Source organism: Triturus cristatus, chromosome 4_1 (genome assembly GCF_964204655.1).
Source record: "Triturus cristatus chromosome 4_1, aTriCri1.1, whole genome shotgun sequence".
NCBI lineage: Eukaryota > Metazoa > Chordata > Amphibia > Caudata > Salamandridae > Triturus > Triturus cristatus.
This window is the reverse complement of record NC_140585.1, coordinates 204703283-204723425: the sequence shown is the minus strand read 5'-3', so window position 1 is coordinate 204723425 and position 20143 is coordinate 204703283. Positions and strand designations below refer to the sequence as shown.

Below are 20143 nucleotides of genomic sequence, written 5' to 3'. Positions count from 1 at the left end.
TCTCTTCATATGTCGCAATTAATAACACATAAGTAAATGGAGCTTAATTGGAGATTTGGAGAAAAAGCAGGAAGTTTTAAAAGAAATGTGGCAGAATAGGAGTGGAGTGGAGAGGTGTGGTGCAGCGGCCAGGGCGCCGGCGCAGCTCAGCTCAGCACCATGTGACTCTGGGCAATAGCTCACTAAATTTCCATGACCGCTCCCAGCGCCTTGAGACCCATAAGGGTGAGTAGTTTGCGCTTTACAAATATGAATTTACTTAACCTGTGCTTAGAATCCGATCACAAGCATATCAGCGCCACTGAAGTGTTCTGCATGTCAGCCAACATGTTATCCTTCCTAATCCAGCCAATAAGTTGTACTGTTTCATATAATACCAAAACAATTATAAACATGTAAAAAACGCTGCCACAAGGCTGTGTTCGAGTACGGCTGGTTAAATACAGTTATACAATTGTACAGCTACATAGTTCTAAAACCTCCCATTGCCGTTATTTAACAGGTACTCATTTTACTGACTTAGGAAGGATGACAGCAAAGATGGTCCTGCTTTTTTTAATGTCGTTTATCGCACAATGACGAGGACAAGCATGGTTTATGTACAGTGCATGATTTGTAAAAATAAATGCATTATTATGTGCTGGGACCTTCCATGATAGGTTCTCAGTCTGACCACCATGGGTGAATCCCACCACGTTGGGTTTTAGATGAACAACATCACCCCTGTCTTGAAATGTTTCAGCTGGGGAAAGCCAGGGAAGCATGGAGGCCAGCTCAGTGCACTAGGATGGTAACAAGAAATATAGGTATGTTGTTTGTTCCTGCAGCCTCTGTCTCTTCAAGATAATGGACTCATCTAGCCACAAGCGCCTCCTCTTGGTCCTCCTATGGCAGACAATCCATGCTGCACAACAACTACCAGGAGATGGAGCCATCTGAACAACTGACTAACAGCAACATCACTGCCAGAACCCATCGCGGCTTCTCCATTTGGAGCTGGGGTGTCAGCTGCTGCTGCTTCATTTGCTCCAGAAATTTCCTTCAAGTATCCGGAATATCTGCAGCCTTGAGAAGAGATCCCAAACACCCGCAGCGGGCTGTGTTCAGAAAGAGGGAGCAAAGTCCAGGCAGAACAGCCACTGCAGTGCCCTGTGTGAAGGTGGGCACCCTGTGCTCAAGGTGCTTATCCAGGCTGTATGCTGCAGGATGGCGGAGGACAGTGCTGCACACTAAGCAGGATCAGCTGAGCGCCACCAACGGCCATGCAGCTCTCACCAGGAATGAAGGATGGAGCTGGAGGAAAGTGCTGGGGTGCCCTCACACTGTGGTTCTTCTGCCTGGGAGCATGACAGTTGACTCCAGGATAGACAAGCAATCAGAGCCAAGTGGATCAGAGGCCACTGCATACCTCTTCGATAAACCGGCCGAACACTGAGCGTCTCCCAACCAAATACAGAAGCAGTGGTATTAAATTGCTCAATAAAGATGAGAAATATCACAGTGAGCTTCTGCTCTGCAGTGAGGGGAACTGTAGCTCAGTCCAAACACAATCAGTGAGAGTCTCTGCAAACTAAGTTCACGTTTTTGAAAATTAGTTACAGGCAGAGCACCAGCAAACACAGGCTCAAATTAAGCACAGGCTATGTCTTATCAGAAATACCAGAATAAGTGTTAGATTTTGAGTCCCACTTTGCACTAGAGGTGCAGCATTACATATGTGGTGTAATGTCCTTGTTTGCTCCACAGTGCACCCTGTTTGGCTGTGCATGGCAAATAATCTTAGTGTGTTCGATTAGGAAACATTTTTATACTATCTCCAGAATTGGTAAGAACTTGCACCCATAGTAGGGACAGTGCAGCTTTTAAATATAGAGCGGCATAAAACTGCATGTCTGCCTTTCTATGTAAAGGGATTGTTCGAAGAGGTTATGGCACGGGGGTTGGTGTAACACAATCTGGAAGTCAGAATTAAAGAACAGTTGTAGGAAGCGTAGGATTACGGAGAAAGGCGAAGCAGGATGTTTTTTAAATACTTGTTGTGCAGTGAAAGAACAAAAAGGATTGGAGTAAAAAGTTAGGAGAAAAAGAGGAATAGAATGTGAAGTAAAAAATCTCACTCTTGCAGGGATTTACCGTGGGACGATGAATAATGACCCAGAGGACTGTAGAGGAGAGAACATAAAATAAGAAATGAACACAGTGAATCCGGAATCAATGAAATCACAGATGCAAGAGACAGCCCCTCTCATGCGCGGCCTCTCTCTATCTCAGCTGCAGTGTGTGGGTGCGTGAACCTGAAAAGTTTCAGCCCAGGTTGTGTCTTCCTCCCGCCTACAGGTTTCATGGGCGCGTTGAATCCCGTGGTATGTGGCAGTGGTCCGCCATGACTCCAGTCTGGGTTTTGCAACTCACATTGGTCATCTCAGGGGTGTCTACACATTTCTGCAATGCTGAAAGCGAGCGAGCAGGCAGGAATTCAAATCAAAACTTAGATAGGGAGGAAGAAGGGAGTCTTGAAACTTCCACCTCACGCCTTAGAGCTACACTCCCAAGTAAGGGGAAGGCCGGCTACAGCTTATGTGTAGAAGCCGGAGCGAGGTGCACAGCTTCAGCGCAACTCCCTCAGGAGTCCAGGCAACAATACCATGGCATGGGGAGGGGTTGGGGGCAGGGAACAGGTGTCTCCGACCTCGGTCTTTGAATGCACAGCAATTGTAACGAGATAAACACATAGGGGCAAATTTACAAGCCCCTTGCGCAACTTTTCCATCACTTTTCCCATGTTGAAAGTGACGCAAAAGTGGCGCAATGGGCTTGTAAATCAGCCTCATGATTTACAGCCCTTTTTACTGAAACGGACCTCGGAGCACTGAAAACACATCAAGCCCTTCTTCTTAGAGAAAGGATGAAGCAGTCCCTAAACAGATACTACAATGGGCCAAGTGAAAGGATCCAAGTACTGGGGAGCTGCTCTGTGCTGACGAAAAGGAGGGGCAAAGAGGAAGGATTGACCACTATTAAGTAAGGGATTTCAAAGGACACTGAAACAAACAAATGAAAAGCTGGCCCACAAAGAGAAGTATATGCTAAAGTATATACAAGAGGTCTCAAAGGCTCACCCGCTCCACGGTCCATGATCTCAGCACTGAAAAGCTAAGATCCAATTAGGTCAGGCTTTCATATAGTTCTAAAAGTCTCTCTGAGCTAGAAAGATATCTCCTCTCTACTGAATGCTATAGATTAACCTCAATGTGTGTGCCATGATACTGCATCTTCCTTTTACCTGACAGCCTTATGTCCTGTCCTAAATCCCCAGAACTTATACTACATTGTAGTGTTGTGTGAGTTAGCAATGATGTAACCCTTTTGGCTCCGAATGGACTTGGGAGACCTGTGATGTTGGTGTTAGAGCAAAGTGAAGTGAATGCAGGTTTAGATTGTGAGTGTGCTGTTACACATTCTTCTAAGTCTACCATTCTGACCCTGTATTGGCCTGTATTGACTACATCCTTCGTGCATATAGGACACAACTGCATGTGTCTGCCTGATACCATCAAACATAAGAGTTCTCATGCCAAGCACTGAGCCAGAATGAACACTGCCTATGACATCATTTTAAGATGACCAAGCTTGGCTGGCTAGCTTCAGGCTGTTCAAATAGGAGAGTTGAAGTTGGCACTGACCTTACCCGGCAGACCTTGTGGAACTAAAGCAAAGGGCAAGGGCATGTAGGGCTGTCTTTTAGGAACTCATCTTGGACTTTTAATTTTGGGATATATACCTGGAAAACTCCCCTTTATTAAAGGAATATGAGTTATTGACTGAGAAAACTGGTGCTGAGGCACTGACTTAGAGGGGATGATCTTAATTCCTTGATGAGCTGGCAATGGAAGAGAAGGCCCTTTGGGGGCATATCTTCCACCCCGAGTACCATATTTGGCTAATTGCTCATAAAAGGATGTTCATGAGGTTTGCTTTTGACAAGTTATTGGTTTTATTGAGTAATTGTATGCTTTTTTGTGATGGTTGCTTTGCAGTGTTTCTGTGTCTTGACATATTAATAATACACTTCTGCAGTTTCACATAAATCTTATTTATATATTGTTAAATTATTTACTATACATACATGTATGTGAAATGTTTTTTGCATATAACTTTATTTAGAAACAATATGAAAAACAATGCTTCACATACTATTTTTGTATAAAACATTTTATATATTTATATTTTTATGTTAGTATATTTTTAAATTTAATTTTACACAATACACATTCCATAATTTCATGGTCCTGCAAGAAATCTGGTGCCAGTCCTTAGCCTTCACTGGATAATTCTTTAAAGATAAAGTTAACTGCAGCAAATATTGTGATACCACAAAATGACAATGCAAAGCATGTCTCCAGGCCTGAACCTGCAGCATGTGTATGCAGTTTTAAAGCTGCAAATTCGACCTGGCAGAATAAACTGCTTGCCAAATCTAAACTTTCTTTCCTAGTGTTTGTAGGCCACCCTCAAGGTAGGCCGTAAATGTCCAAAGTGCAGGGCACATGGTATGTAGAAAGTAGGAAAGATATACTTAACGTTTCACAAGTCCTGAGCGTGAAAAAAAATGACATCCTATGTTCCATAATTACCAGGGGTTGAGCTCAGGTTTAAATTTCTGAGAACTTTACTAGACCTAAGAAGAACCGTTACATTGTTACTTGAGGGGGACTACCATCTGTCCCAACAAATAATCCACTTTCTCACAGCAAATGAGACATATTTTATTGAAATTCTGAAGACAGATGGAAACAAACATTGCTAAAGGATCAAAACAAACCAAGACACTTTGTGATGCATAATGCAAAAATATTCACTGAAACTGGAATTGCATACATCGTTTGTGCACCACGTAGTTTACATCAGTCAGTGCTAAATTTGTAAAAAAGGCCACTGCAGCTTGCACCACCCTGTGCCCCTGGCAGCGCTGTCAATAAAAGTACCAACATGACTACTTACCATCACACTTTTACAATTGTCACAAGTCAGACTATTCCAAACCCACAAAGGTATAAAAATGGCTTGGGCAGCAGGTTTTTAGTAATTTGTCATGTTTTTGAATAAACAACGGTTGTTGTCCTCAGCTCTACATTTGATAGCACCATCAGGTGGCAGACTGTCGTAAGTGCTGGTGTTCACAATTATGTGCTGGTGCGGGGCACCAGAAACCACCAGCTCAAATTAAGCCCTGAAAACCACGTTTGTGCAAACTTATTGACCAGTTTAATGGAAAATGAGTTTTTTGTAAATCTATGCTACCACACCAGGAAAGGGCACCTTCCTGCACCCAAAAAAAACCAGAGAGGTTTTTTCCTCGTTCTATGTGTGCTGCAGAATGCAGCACACATAGAAAGAGGAAAAAACAAGGAGAAATAAAGATACTTCTCCTAGTTACACCTCACCTGGGGAGGTATATCTTTTTGGTGCATTCCCAAGTTTACAAGGTCTTGTAAAACTGGGAATGTGTTAGTATACCATGTGAGTTGCTTGGGAACACCTACACAATATCCATGGAACGTCTACCTGAGACAGACTTACGTTGCACAGCAATTTGCACTGCACTTACCCATATTTTTGGAGCCACGCAAAGCCACGCAAGTGCTGCGTAGCATTGCGTGGCTTCAAAAATATGAATTCAGGATTTCATTGCTCTTGCACAACATCACATTGTGCAAGAGCTCTGCAAACCAGGTTATAAATATGGCCCTAAAAGTTTAGGTCTTCATTTCACCAGTATTTGGTGGGCCTTTCCTAATTGACATCTCTACTTTCAGAGTTGATGCTCTCCACCATCTGTGTCCAGGTCATTTTTTTGTACCTTAAGTACCACTTTTTCCACTATCCTAATGCTGATTGTGACTCCATTCTAAACTATACAGCAATCAAACGCACTTTTATTTTAACATACTTTCACAAAAGCAAATTGGGGCATATTTTTTGTAGTTTTGTTTCTCAGCTACATTTCCTCTATTGTATCATGTCATTTCAACATTATCTTACATGGCTTTAATGCTCAACATCTTGTTAGCGATTTATAATATTTCACATATTGTGTTTGGTTTTGTGGGCCTCATGCCCCTGGCACTTGCCTCCATCATTGTGTTTTTGTTACAGTTGGTATAGATGAATATGTTTCCAATACTGAGGTTTCCAGTGTGCCCTAAGTATTATAAGTAAACCCTGAGACAGAAATCTGGAGGAACAAAAGCAGGGTATTTTAACAACTGGACAGTGAAACCACAAGAATTGTTTTGGCTCCTATACTCTCCCCTTTCAGAATATGAAATGCTGTATGGGTGGAAAGTTCTGGACTTGCGGCACTACAGTTGTTAAGGCCCAATTTTATATGTGGCACAATCCTCTAAATGGCTACACCCAAGAGCCATTGAAAAGCCAAGGTTAGGAAATGGTGGAGGGTGGTGCCTTCTTAATTGGTCCACGTCAGTGGATAATCAACATCAAGAACATTGCTCAAAATGAAATTACTTGTGTTGTTTTTATTTCTGGCAAACAATGCAGGTATAAATAGTGAGAGGAAAAGCAACAAGCCGACACGTGTTTCGCCCTAGTGGCCCATTGGCCTTGGGCTTTTTCAAGGCGGTTTTCAGTAAATGTCAAAGTCTTCCTGTGGATGAAATCGGATTTCCCAAGGCCAATGGGCCACAGGTGTGCCCTAAGTTTAATATGTGAACCTAACAGACTTGCCAAGCAGGATTTGCCATTAAAACAGGATTTGACACTGTAGGGTAATAAAGAACGGTCACTGCCCTATCCTACATATTCACAAAAGTAATCTTTTCCCATTCAGGTCAGCCTATTGTTTGCTGCTGTGAAGCATTCCACAGCTATTAAAACCTATTCAAGCGAATTACTGGCTGGGAGAAGCTAGAGAGCCAATGTAAGTCAGCCTCCAGGAATGTTAGTCAGCCAAAAGGTAACATTCTCTATTTTTCCTTCATACTTATTAAAATCTGACTTGAGCATTGAATTGGTATTTTAATAACTGTTAACATAGTTGTTTATTATTTTTCTAGCTGGCCCCATTACTGAGATACAATTCTTCATAGGACAGCTAGACCTGCCTAAAATACAGGTTTTGAGTTGTATTCACTGTCAGGATATGTTAACATCAAATTCCTACATGTACTACTTTTAAGTTCCATGAACACTGCCTTGTGGGGTACAAAGTTATGTTATGTTATGTTATTAACATTTGTAATGTGCTCGGCTACTCAAGAGTGTCCCGGCACGGGAGCCAAATGATAACAAGAGCTAAAGGCCGAAACTGCAAATTAAATAAACAGCAGAGTTTTAAGTTGCTTCCTAAACAGCCTAGTGTCTTGGGAGCTATGCAGTGCATAAGGAAGAGAGTTCCAAGCTTCTGCAGCCTTAAAGGAGAGGGAGCAACCCCCCATCCTTGTCAGATGGAAACATGGTATCACAGCCAGACACTGTGAAGCTGAGCGCAGATGTCTCCCTGGCATATAAAAACTAAAACGTTTCCTGAGGTAAAGCGGGCCGGAACCATAAAGGGCTGCTTTGGCCAAGGTCAGGGCCTTGAATTTAACTCGTTGGGCAATGGGGAGCCAGTGTAAAGCATGCAAATGATTTTTTACACTATCCCGTCTTGCAACATTAAGCAGGATTCTGGCCACCGCATTCTGTATCATTTTTAGCTTCCTCAATAAGTATCCGCGCCAGCCAATGTACAGAGCGTTGGCATAGTCAATGCGTGGGAGAATCAGGGTGCGAGTAACTATTTCCTTCGCTTCCCTGGGTAACATGGGTACGAACTTCCTCAGAGATTTCAGAGTTCCAGAACATTGAACTGCTAATTTCTTTATGGGTGTAGCAAATCGAAGATCGTCACTAAATCAGACACCCAGGTTCTTGACTGGTGAACCCACTGATTTAGGTAGCGGGTAGTCTGTTGGCCACAGTGCTTTCCTAAAGTGCAACGGGAATGACCCATACAAGAGGATCTCTGACTTATCCTTGTTACACTTGAGCTGAGCAGCTGCGAGCCATTTGAAGACAGCGGTGAGACAATCTTTGGTCTGAGCTGGGTCAGTGTCTTTATCCTTCCAAGTAAAGAGGAGCTGGGTATCATCCGCATAGGCAATGATATTAGCTCCCAGCTCCTCAGCAAGATGAACCAAGGGGGTGACATATATATTGAAAAGCAACGGGCTCAGGGTGGAGCCCTGTGGCACCCCAGTCGTGACCTTTTTGGGTGTCGATGAAGCCGGTGGAAGCCAAACTTGCTGCAATCTATCTTCCATGAAGGATCTGAGCCAGTTCCATGCTAGACCAGAGACGCTGATGCTTAAGAGACGGACTAACAGTAGGAAGTGAGGCACCATGTCGAATGCGGCAGAGAGGTCCAATAAAATCAGAGCTGCTCTGCCATCCCCGTCCAGACAGTCGCTAATTGCCTCCGTTATTTCGACCAGAGCCGTCCCTGTGCTATATGTGGCCCGGAATCCTGATTGGGCTGAATGTTAGAATCCGGGGTCTCTGGTCGGCGCAGGTATGCACTTGCGACAAACAGGGACCCTTTCCTCTAAGTCAGGGCATAGGATCACCTCTTTAAAAATAACCCCTGCTCACCCTCTAGATAACGTGGCGCGAGCAGTCAGGCTAGATTCCAGAGGGCATTAGGTTAAGCGTTCAAGTTGTCCCAGACAATAATCACCACCCCACCACACAAAGACACAAGGCTGTATTTATATCAAAAATAAATCCTTTATGTAGAAGATTTCTTCAGGCAGGTTGTTAAAATACAGTTCTCTTGCTTAAATACTGTTCCAGTTACTCTTAAATGCTTAAAGGCAGTCCACAGTTCTTAAAATGGCACAGTTCTATTCCAAATAGGCTTCTTTGGGGGGTTGTGCGCTTTGTAGCGCCTCCGGTACGCTTCGTAGCGCTATCTGGGCGCGTCGTGCCGTTTCTCACGCTTCTCGCGTGGGGACGCGTCTGCTGGCCGTGAACCGTACGGACCGTACCCTCGTTGGTACTTGTCGTACACGTTCTGGACGTCTTGTGCCAAACCTCATGCTTCCCGCGTGAGCGCCGGCAATGCTTTTGATGCTCTACGGACCATACAGATGCAGGGACGCGCCGCACACGGACGGCAGAGCAAGTGCGGGTCGTACCAAGGAGCACAAGTCACAATACCTTGGTTCTTGAAGGGGAGTGTTCACTGCGGCCTCGGGGGTCCACAAAGAGGTGTCCCACGTCGCGTTGTCGTCCTTTGCAGTCAGAGGGCGGCGGTGCTTCGTGGAACACTCGAGGATGGTCCCAGCCACACGACAGTGCCCAGAGGAAGGGAGGGCAGCTCGGGGGCAATTCCTAGCGCGTTGCAGCGCTGTCGGCTTTCCAGGGGATCACCAGTGCATCGTAGGTCCTCGCGGTGATCTCGGCGGCGCAGGGTCGCAGAGACTCGGTGCTTAGACGATCAGGTTCTTTTCTTTGCCTTGCGAGCTACGGCTCGGAGGGGCAGTTACTTGCGGTGCTTGGACCAGGTGGACAGGTCCTTGCGGTGCTCGTGGTAGTCCCAGGTGGCAGATGTCGCGGTGCTTGGAAAGAGAGAGGGGCACACAGGTTCTCTGGGGGTCAGCGTCACAGGATCGCTTCCAGCAGCTTCTCCTCTTCTGGGGGAAAGGTAGCGCCCACTGTTCCTGGGGCGCAGATCAGGGGGCAAGTTCACAAGCAGGCCCTTGGAGATTGTTTAAAAGCACAAGTTGAATCAAAGTCTTTTTCTTTAGTCTTTTCCTCTCCTTCCAGCAGACAGGCACCCACTGCAGGCCAGTCTCTCAGGCAGAGAGACAGTATTCCTCCTTCAGCTTCTCCAGGTCCTTCTCCTTCAGGCAGAGGTTCGTCTTGGCGCAAACAGGATCTGATTTCTTAGGAGCAGGGCTCCTTCCTTTATACCAAGTTTCTTTTGTTCTTTGTCGCCAGGGGGCCTGGGCCTGGCTCAGTCCAGTTTTGGAGCACTTTGTTGTGGTGACTCTGCTCTTTCCTTTCAGCAGCAGGGCAGAGACATCAGCCGCTCCACAGGGGGCGGAGCCGGCTTTGTGGTGGCAGAGCACAGGTCTATTCAGAGTCAAGGTGTACTCCTCCCACCCATCCTGGTGTAATCTCTCTACCCACCACCTGGCAGCCAGCCATTCTCCTGGAATTCCCCAGCCCTGCTCCTCACTGTTACTAGGCAGAACACACACACACAGCGCAGAGGCGGACTGAAATGGCCAGGTCAGTAAATACTAACTTTCTAAAAGTAGTATTTACAAACGCAGGATATTAAAATAAACTTTACTAAAGGAAGTATTTTATTATTCTGAGTTCAGGCATACTAAACTTGACTTTCTACCATGCTCTATGAGTCCACTGGGATTACAGCGTGTAGTAATTCCAGCAGCCCATTCTGGCCTATGGAGAGCAGGTAGCCTTCAATAGTGAAAAATGAAAATGGCTGTAATTCCCTATTAAGACATGCCACACACATCAGGGCATGCCCCACCTTATGCCTACAATGCACCCTGCCCTTGGGCCTACCAGAGGGGTGGCTAATATGTAGTTAAGGGAAGGTTTAGGGACTGGCAAGTGGGTGCACTTGCGCAGTCAGCGCGACAGTACCAGACTGCACGCAGGTTCTGCAATGGCAGACCCTAGACACATTTTACTAGGCCGCTTCTGTGGGTGGCACAACCAGTGCTGCAGGCCCACCAGCAGCATTTGTATTTACAAGCCCTGGCACTCCTGGTGCACTTTACTAGGGGCTGACAGTAAACCAAATAAACCAATCATGGACACCAATGAATGTATACATTTTACCATAGGGAGAGCATCTGCACCTTAGCACTGATCAGCAGTGGTAAGGTGCCCAGAGTCATAAAACAGCCAACAACAGGTCAGAAAAAATACAGGAGGAAGGCAAAAAGTTTAGGGATGACCCTGCAAAAAGGGTCAAGTCCAACAGGCTGGATGAAGCAGGCCCGAAGTTTCAACAAAGCCAGCAAGCTGTTTGTAAACCGATTTCTAGCATACTTTCGCCACAGTCGGGAGAAGGGAGATATGGAGGTAGCTAGAAGGAAAGGAGGGGTCCAAGGACGGATTTTTCAATAAGGGTAGAAGTTTGGCCTGCTTCCACTGTGGTGGCACCATGGCGGTCTGGAGGGACGTAGTAATAAGGAAGTTGACCTCGGGATTGACAACCTCGGCTATGGCTGCCAACAGCCTGACCAGACAGGGGTGAGCCGGAGAACCAGATTTTAGTGATTTAAGGATCATCAATGAGTCTTGTAGGGCAACCGGCGCAAAAGCCATCAATGACGGAGATGAAGATGGAATGACAAAAGTGGTCTTCAAGGGGGGAGGCCCTGCCTGGCTAGAGGGGCAAGTCCTAATGTTGTCCTGAATCAGCTGGATCTTATCTATAAAGAAACTGGAAAGTTTCTCCCACCATGTGTCCGAGGCTGGGAGTGAGATCCGTTCTGGGCGGGGAGCTAAAAAGCTCTGAACAATAGAGAATATTTCTTTAGCATTATTTTTAGACAAGGAAATGCGCTCCGCGTAATGGTGGCTTTTGGCCAAGATAATGGCAGAGTAGTATGTTTTCTGCACCTTCCTTAATGCTATTTTAGCTTGGGGATGGTTAGCCAGTATCCAGTAGCATTCCAATTGTTTGCAATGCTGTTTGAGCTCTTTGAGCTCTCCAGAATACCATGGTTTAGAGGGGAATTTCTAACTCATTTGTTAGCGGATAAGGATGCCTTAATAAGGGTGACTTAATAATACTTAAAAGTGTCATACAGCGTATACGTTCTCAGTAAAACTGTGCATTTGTTGGACAACATAAACATTAGAACTGTGCAAGACTGATTCTATGCAAACCATCAGGATACGTCGGCCTTAGTCCTGCTAGCTCACAGTGCACCATCTGTACCCCTATCCTGGTAAGGTAACAGGTGGAATGTGCAACTTCAGAACATTTGAACCCTGATTTCCCAAAAAGTTGTGGTAAAAGATTTAGACCCTTTTCATTTACTAACTCATGCATACCCAAAGAGAAACACAAGAAATACACAACATGGCTTTTCAATATTCATTGAAGCATTATGATTCTTATGTAAAATACATGAGCTGCAATAAAAGGAAACAGAACAGTGGGATCATCAACGAGAATGGTGAAGAAGATGAACAACTCAACCATTGTGCTGTTACAGAGAATATATACATGTATATAAATACTGTTACATGTTGTACTCCTACATAGCGCTACCTTTCCTAGTGTACCTGTGGTGGGTAAATCAGCCAGAATCCTTGTAGGGTGATGTAACTTTCCCATTACCTATGGGTAAGTGTCATCAGGAAGCCCATCTTGGGGAAGAGCTGGGCTTCATCCTTCACTGGAGGAAAACAGGAATCAGATGTGCTGGAATTCTGGCATGGGGCGACCTCAGCAGTTTCAGTGAAATGCTCCTCTAAGTAACAATGAGTGATGTAGTTTATATAAGAAACATCACCCATATTGCCATGTTGAAGTCCCACTCAGGCAGCCATTAATAATAAAGATTGTACCCTGACAAAGCTGTTGCAGAGCGAACAATTATAAACAACATAATTTTGTGGTGTGAACTTTAGCTTTCGTACAGAATGTCAAGGTTCTGATAATGAACCTATGAAGATGTGGAAATGTAAGCAAAGCTATTTCATGGAACACTATCCATTCAAGCACACAATCAAAAATTGTTATGACATGTCAACTTTCAAGAAAAGATGTCAAGTCTAAACATGTGCATGTAAAGTGGTGGTGTTTCTGCCAAGGCCTAAATGTGACCACATGACAAAAGGAAGGTTTTTTCATGTCACAAGGATTTTATTTTGATGGGCTGAATTCCGGGTGAGTAAATTGGTGAATGCAAGAATGAGTCAGTGAGTGGGTGAATGGATATTTTTGCGCAAGGGATAGGTTCATGTACTTTTATCACTGACGCAAGATGCTCTTTCTGTAATAAGAGTGAGCTATTGTTATTCCCAATGCTTGTTTACTGAAAGCACTCTTGTCATTATGAAGTTTTGCGTGTACAGTAGCTCGAGAACATGTATGAAAATACACTTATAGACAGGACATATTGAATTGTTCTCCTATATCTATATCTTTATTGATCGTAGTGGTAGGCATCACTATTATACATACGTAAAATACAGATAGCACATTAACAAACTATCATAATTATTGTTATAAAACATATGTAAAGAGATGTAATACCATACATTGAATTATGTAAGGACACGGAGGTGGAGGGATGTAATCAGCCCTGATCACCATCCACAATAGTTTATTGCCCCTTTTAACTAAACAACGTAATTCACCACTTGTCCAAATAGAGACCCTTCTTCCTAGTCAGGATAAGGGAGTTGCACTCCTTAAATAACCCCTTGGTAGCTTGACATAAGCAGTCAAGCTTATCTTAGAGGCAGTGTGTAAAGCATGTGCACATAACTAACAGTAATACAGTGTAAGCACTACACCACACCAGTTTCGAAAAATATCCAATATTTTAATATATTTAAGAAAATACCAAAAATGATAAAAAATCCACAATACAGTATTAAGAAATCATCAGTTATCACAAAAACCTTGAAAAGCAGTACCTTGAAGTCGATAGCTCCCTCTGGGGCTATCACGGCGTCATGAACAAACAAATCCAAACAGTTCTGGATGACCACGGAGTCGCGGGCCAGCTACGGTGTGGGGAGGACCCGTAAAACAGTATCTTTAGAAAGACCTCTCGTTGAGCTTCCAAAAGCACGGCGTCCACAGGCATCAGTTCCGGAGGTTGGTGCAGGAGTCGTCGGACCCTTGAAGTCACACGCGTTGCAGATCGAACTCCTCGCGGTTGAAGTCAGAAACGCTAGTGTCGGCAGGCATCGGGTGCTGCGGTGTTAAGTGCGGTGGTGCGGCGTGCGGTGCCCTCCGGTCTCGGTGCGAGCAGGGGCTCAGTGGCGGCGTCAATTGCCGTTGTCCGTGAGACCAGGGTTGCGGTGCAAAGTGATGCGGTGCTCGTCGCGGTGCTGGCAGGTCACGGTGCAAGCAGCGTCGTCGTCGTTGCTGAAGCACTGCCGTTGGCTCACACGGTGCGATGTTGCAGTGTTGCCTTCAGGACATGGAGTCGGCAGCAGCGTTGTAGACGGTGTTGGGTTGGTTTTTCTTCTGTTGCAGCATAAAACACACAGTTCCCAATGCTGAGGGCAGAAAAGCTGGAAGTCTTTGCTGCTCCTGAGACTTCTTGAACAGGGGTCAAGCTCTACATCAAGTCCTTGGAGAAAATTCACGAAAGTAGATTGCTGAAAGTTCAGACCAGTCCTTTCACTGCCCAAGACAGAAGCAACCACTGCAGGCTAACACGGCAAAGCACACAGCAAAGTGGTAGTTCCTCCTCACATCTTCTCCAACTCTTCTTCTTGGCAGTCTTCTTTATCCGCAATAGTTCTGAAGTTTAGGGGTTTGGGCTCCTCTTTTTATAGCCCAAAATCCTTTCTCATCTAAGGCAGAGAGTGTCTGTGCCCAGCAAGAGCCAGTTCTGTTCTCTCTGGTGTAGCTTCCCAGCAGGAGGTGGAGACAGCATTGTCAAAGGCAGATGGCCTATTCAGGTGCAATGCAAATCTCCTCCCACCACTCTAAATGCAGACCGGGCCTATTCAGTTGCTAGTGACAACTACCCCCACTACTCTGAATGCAGCCCAGGTCTATTCAGCTCATCCCTGACCAATCTAGACTCTATGGGGCCACGGCTCCTCTCCAGCCCCTGGCATCCCCAAGCCAGACAGTCAATTAACATCCTAGCAGAGGCACACTGCATGGCTGAGCAGGAAAATACCTACTTTCTAAAAGTGGTATTTTCAAACACAGAATGTAAAAATCACCTTCACTAAAAGATGCATCTTTAGATTCTAAGTCCAGGCATACTAACCTTTATTTCTCTACCTTGTTCTCAGGGCCAGTTATGTTTATAAGATGTTATAAACAAACCCCATTCTGTCCTATGGGAACAGGTAGCCTTGCAATAGTGAAAAACAAAATTGGCAGTAATTCACCATCAGGACCTGCCACACACACTAGGGCATTTCATACCTTCCACATACACTGCACCATGCCCACAGGGGTACCTTGGGCCTACATTAGGGGTGACTCGCATGTAAGAAAAGAAAAGGTTAAGGCATGGCAAGTGGGAGCACTTGCCAAGTCGACATGGCAGTTACAAACTGGTGCAGACTCTGCAGTGGCAGGTCTGAGTTACCTTTTCAGGGCTACTCTTGTGGGTGGCACAATCAGTGCTGCAGGCCCACTAGTAGCATTTGATTTACAGGCCCTGGCACACTCAGTGCACTTTACTAGGGACTAACAAGTAAATCAAATATGCCAATCATATAAACACCAATCCATAACACAATTCACATGGAGAGCATATGGACTTTAGCATTGATCAGCAATTGTAAAGTGCCCAGAGTCCTAAAACCAACAACAGCAGGTCAGGAAAAAATAGGAGGAAGAAGCAAAAAGTTTAGCTATAACCCTGCAAAAAGGGCCATCTCAAACACCACTGCAACGTGGTGCCTTTCAAATGGTTAGCAAACTCAAGCTGTCTTTTGTGACATTCAATCACCATTTCAAATTTTAGTTAATAAAGGCCTACACATTTATGAGGCCATGTGTGGATTTCTTACCTCTGCTTCTGGCCAGGAGACTATGTCATTGAATCGCTTGTAACAAGCGTTCTTATAGTGCACCCATCCGTAATCACACGATCCTTGAGCACAGAGACACCCTTCATTGGCATTCTTTTCTGCTGGTGTCTGTGCAGTCATGTCCTGAGAGTTTCCTAGCAATATTCAAAATACAAAGCAGAGAGAGAGAGTGTATTAAGTTCTGGAAGGAAACTGCTCAACATTGAATACTTTCATTCAAGAATTTGAAAACATAAAATATCTAAGCATGCCTCTTCTTGCAACCAAATTCGCATTTAATTACATTTGTTAAACTAATTCAATTTTTGGCCGTCTCCTGTGTTTTCCTCCTGGCATTTAAAAAATGGTCCATTTGAACAAGAAGAATTTTTTGTATCCTTATAGATAATAGAAGAAGGCTAATATTGAATTAATGGATAAACAGACCAAGATCAGACTTTTGAATTGAAGGTAAATTTAAATTTTGAATTGAAGGTAAATTGATAGAGCGCGAATTGCTGCCCAGGGGCGTCCAAGCGCTAGAAATAACAAAGGGAACCTCGTAGAGTGGTTAGCAGAGAGTTAGTGGGAAAAGTTTAATAGGAAAGTCTTTAACTGCTTACAGAATGAGGAAAGGTTGGGATTGGCTCTAAGATGTAGGGGAAGAGTGTTCCAGGTCTTGGAGGCATTGTAGGAAAACGTCCTGCCGCCAGTCCTAGTTTTTTTTATTCTAGGGATTTTAGCCATAAAAGTCTGGCTTGAGCGAAGGTTTCTGTTGGGTTGGTAATGGGTGACTAAGTCACGAGTAATCACAGGACCTGTGCCCCAGAAGGCCTGATGGGCAATGCACATGTCCTTGAAGAGGATTCTCTGATGCACTGGCAGCCAATGAAGGCTGAGCAGACCGTCTCTCACTGATTGCCTGCGAGGAAGCTCAAGCAGTGAGCGAGCCGCGCAGTTCTGCACTGTCTGGAGTCTGCGTAAAGTGTAATCTGGAGCGCCAAGATAGAGCACGTTGTTAAAGTCTAGGCGAGACTGTATTAGACCTTGGATAGCTACCTGCTTTGCCTCCATGGGTAGAAGGGGGAAGATTTTCTTCAACGTCCTGAGGAGGCCAAAACAGGTGGCTGAAAGTTTTGTGGCCTGAGTGTTGAAAGAGAGGGTACTGTCCAGCCATACCCCAAGGCTCTTGATGTTGCCCTTGGGTGCTGGAGGGGTGCCTAGACAGGGGGGCCACAAGGAGTTGAAGAGGCTGGGGTTGGAGGGGCCCAGGAGCATCAGCTCCGTTTTGTGCCCATTTAGTTTGAGGGATGATGAGGACATCCAGTTCTTTACTTCCTCTAGGCACTCTCCAAGTCCGCCTGATATTGGCGTGTTGGCCTCCTGCACTAATGAGACCACCAGCTGGGTGTCGTCCGCGTAAGAAATAATCTTGACCCCAAATGGACGGACGACCTCAGCCAATGGCCTCATATAGATGTTGAAAAGTGCGGGGCTTAAAGAGGATCCCTGAGGGACTCCACACTTTAGTGGTCTACTATTGGATACAGACTCACGATCGAATACTCGAAAGGATCTGTCCTCCAGGAAGGATTTGAACCAAAGCCAGGCTTGGTCCTTGATTCCGACACTAGACAAACGGTACAGCAAGGTGTCATGGCTGACCGTGTCGAATGCCGCGCTGAGGTCAAGGAGGATCTCTGCCACTGATCCTCCTTGATCCAGGATTTTTCTGGATTCCTCAGTGACCATAAGGAGGGCGGACTCAGTTCCGTGTTTAGGTCTGAAGCCCGTTTGGGTAGGGTCTAACAGTTGGTGGTCTTCTAAGAAGTTCACCAATTGGAGATGAATATATCTTTCCAGGATTTTACTCACCCATGGGAGCAGGGAGATGGGCCGGTAGTTGCTGAAATCTAAGGGGTCCAGATTGGGTTTCTTTAACAATGCTCGGACCATGGCCCGTTTCCAGACAAGAGGGACAGTGCTGGAGGTGATAGATACATTCAGGACGCCCCTAATGGTTGGCAGCGTGGTCTGGGATGCTGACATTATAATGTCTGGCGGGGCAGGATCGTCGGGGGAACCGGATTTTACTTTCCGAGCCACGGACTCAAGGGTTGCAAGGTCCAGAAGGGGGAAGTGGTCCAGAGTAGGTGAAGGCTGAAGGGGGGGGTTGCCATAACAGTATTGGTCTGGACTGAAGGAGTGGTAAGTATGGGGAGGAAGGATGAGTAGATTTAGCTAAGTTTTTGGTGGAAAAAGTCAGCTACGTTATTGCAGTGAGTAGTGGATTTTGTTTCATACAGGCTAGGTGGGGGTTTGGTAAGTTTTTTCACAATTTGAAAAATTTCTTTTGGTTTTGATTTTGCTAGGATGATTCTGTTTGAAAAGTATATAGCCTGAGCAGCTTTGACTTCTGCTTTGTAGTCATTGATTGACTCTCGATAGCGACTTTTATTTCCTGAAGAATAGTCTAGACGCCAACATCTTTCAGTTTTCCGGCAGTGGCGTTTCTTTTCCCTGAGAGCCTCCGTGTACCAGGGAGCAGTTTTGTGGGAGCGTTTCAGCGAGGTTTTATTTTTAGGGAGGGTGTCTTCAAGAGTTTGTGTGATCCAGTCATCGTAAGCCTGGTTGGCTAGACCAGGGTCCTCATTATAGAGGGGTTGGTTGCTGGCGAGCTTGATGGACCATTCGTCGACTGAAAGACGAGACCAGGCTCTGGTGAATCTTATAGTGGGTCCAGTTGGTGGGGGCTTAAGTGTGGTCCAGGTAAAGGGGACCAGTAAGTGGTCCGTCCATGGAAGCGGGATTGGTAGGCTGGCTTCCAGGTCAGCACAGTTGCTTAACACTGGGTCCAACAGGTGGCCCTTAACGTGAGTTGGGGTTTTGACATGTTGGGTTAATTGTAGAGCCGCTAAGTCGTCCACGAGCGTAGTGACTGTATGGTCTAGTGCAGAATCAAAGTGAAGATTGAGATCACCTAGCAGAGTGAAATTAGAAGTGGTACTAACGCGTTCCGCCACATTCGAAGGGAGAAGATTGTGGAATTGCTTAATAGGGCCTGGGGGACGATAAATGAGTGTTCCTGAGAAGCAGTTATTGGGGGAAAGTTCGAGAATGAAGGCAAGGCTCTCACAATCAGGAATGGTTTCAGAAGTAACTCGGCAATGAAACTGTTCTTTATAAATGATTGCTAGACCTCCTCCTCTCCCCTCAGGTCGGTCCTGCCGAGTAATTTGGAAGCCTGGAGGGAGGGCGGTTACTGGGGCAGGGTCGGAGTCTGTGGTGAGCCATGTTTCCGTCAGGAAAACTATGTCCGGCATTCGTTCTTCTAAGAGAAGAGCAGTTTCCGCTCTGTGTTTTGGTAGGGATCTACAATTTAGCATAAACATACAGTAGTCTTGTGTCGGTTCTTTGGCCGGCTTAGGTTTGAGGGATAATTTACAATGTGGACAGGTTTGTGGAATGCTTTCAACATGGTAGCGATGCAGTAGGCAGTTTGTAGCAGAGGGTCTGAGAGTGTGGAGGGTTTCAGCACTGTAATACCTGGACTCTTGTAGCTGAGGTGTACGGCATATGGCCCTGGGCCCGGACTCGGCGCGGACGAGCGCAGACGAGCTTGACTTAAGCGTGCCTTCGGCGCGCATTCGTCGCGCCCGCTGCGCTCGTCCGCTGCGCTTCCGGTAGATACACATGTTTATAGGGCAAAGGAAGGGTGCGGTGGGCGTGGCCTCAAGTGACCGTGTCCTGTGACTGGGCGAGGGTGATGGCGGCGGAAGTTAGTCAGGGATTCTCCCTTTTCAGCGCGATTCCGCTGTTGTGGGGGGTGCCTGCACCAATGTGATTGGGTGCCTGCAAGCTAGGTGAGTGTTTTAAAATCAATTCTAGACAAGTTTAAAAGGTGAAAAACGAGTGCTAGAGACTACTCCCGGCTGAGCCTCAGGAGGTTCCAGTATTATGTGCGACGCTAGTATTCAGTGTGCTATTTGTAGTTGTTGCAGTGGGCGTGGCCTCAAGTGGGCGTGTCCCATGACTGGGCGAGGGTGATGGCGGCGGAAGTTAGTCAGGGATTCTCCCTTTTTCAGCGCGATTCCGCTGTTGTGGGGGGTGCCTGCACCAATGAGATCGGGTGCCTGCAAGCTTGATGAGTGTTTTAAAATCAATTCCTACAGCCCTGCTCTGAAAACTCGGTATTTTACTGAGCTGAAGCTCTATCATAGAGCTATTTGCAGAACACGAGCTGCATTTTACGCTCAAGAATTTGCTACCAGCCCTAATCCATCAAAACTGATTTTTAAGATACTGAAGGATCTTATGAAAAACAGATCCACCTCAGAGGTGATTTGCACAGATTCCCACTGTGATAAGC

At 45.7% G+C, this 20143-nt stretch overlaps 1 protein-coding gene across 1 annotated transcript in view; it reads right to left on the bottom strand.

Moving 5' to 3' along the window:
* The window catches only part of LOC146854047 (C-type lectin-like), a 132034-nt gene that overhangs the window by 79155 nt on the left and 32736 nt on the right, over positions 1 to 20143 (bottom strand). Inside the window, exon 3 of the mRNA XM_085650491.1 lies at positions 15775 to 15929. Coding sequence (XP_085506617.1) covers positions 15775 to 15929 — 155 coding nt within the window. The remainder of the gene's footprint in view (positions 1 to 15774; positions 15930 to 20143) is intronic.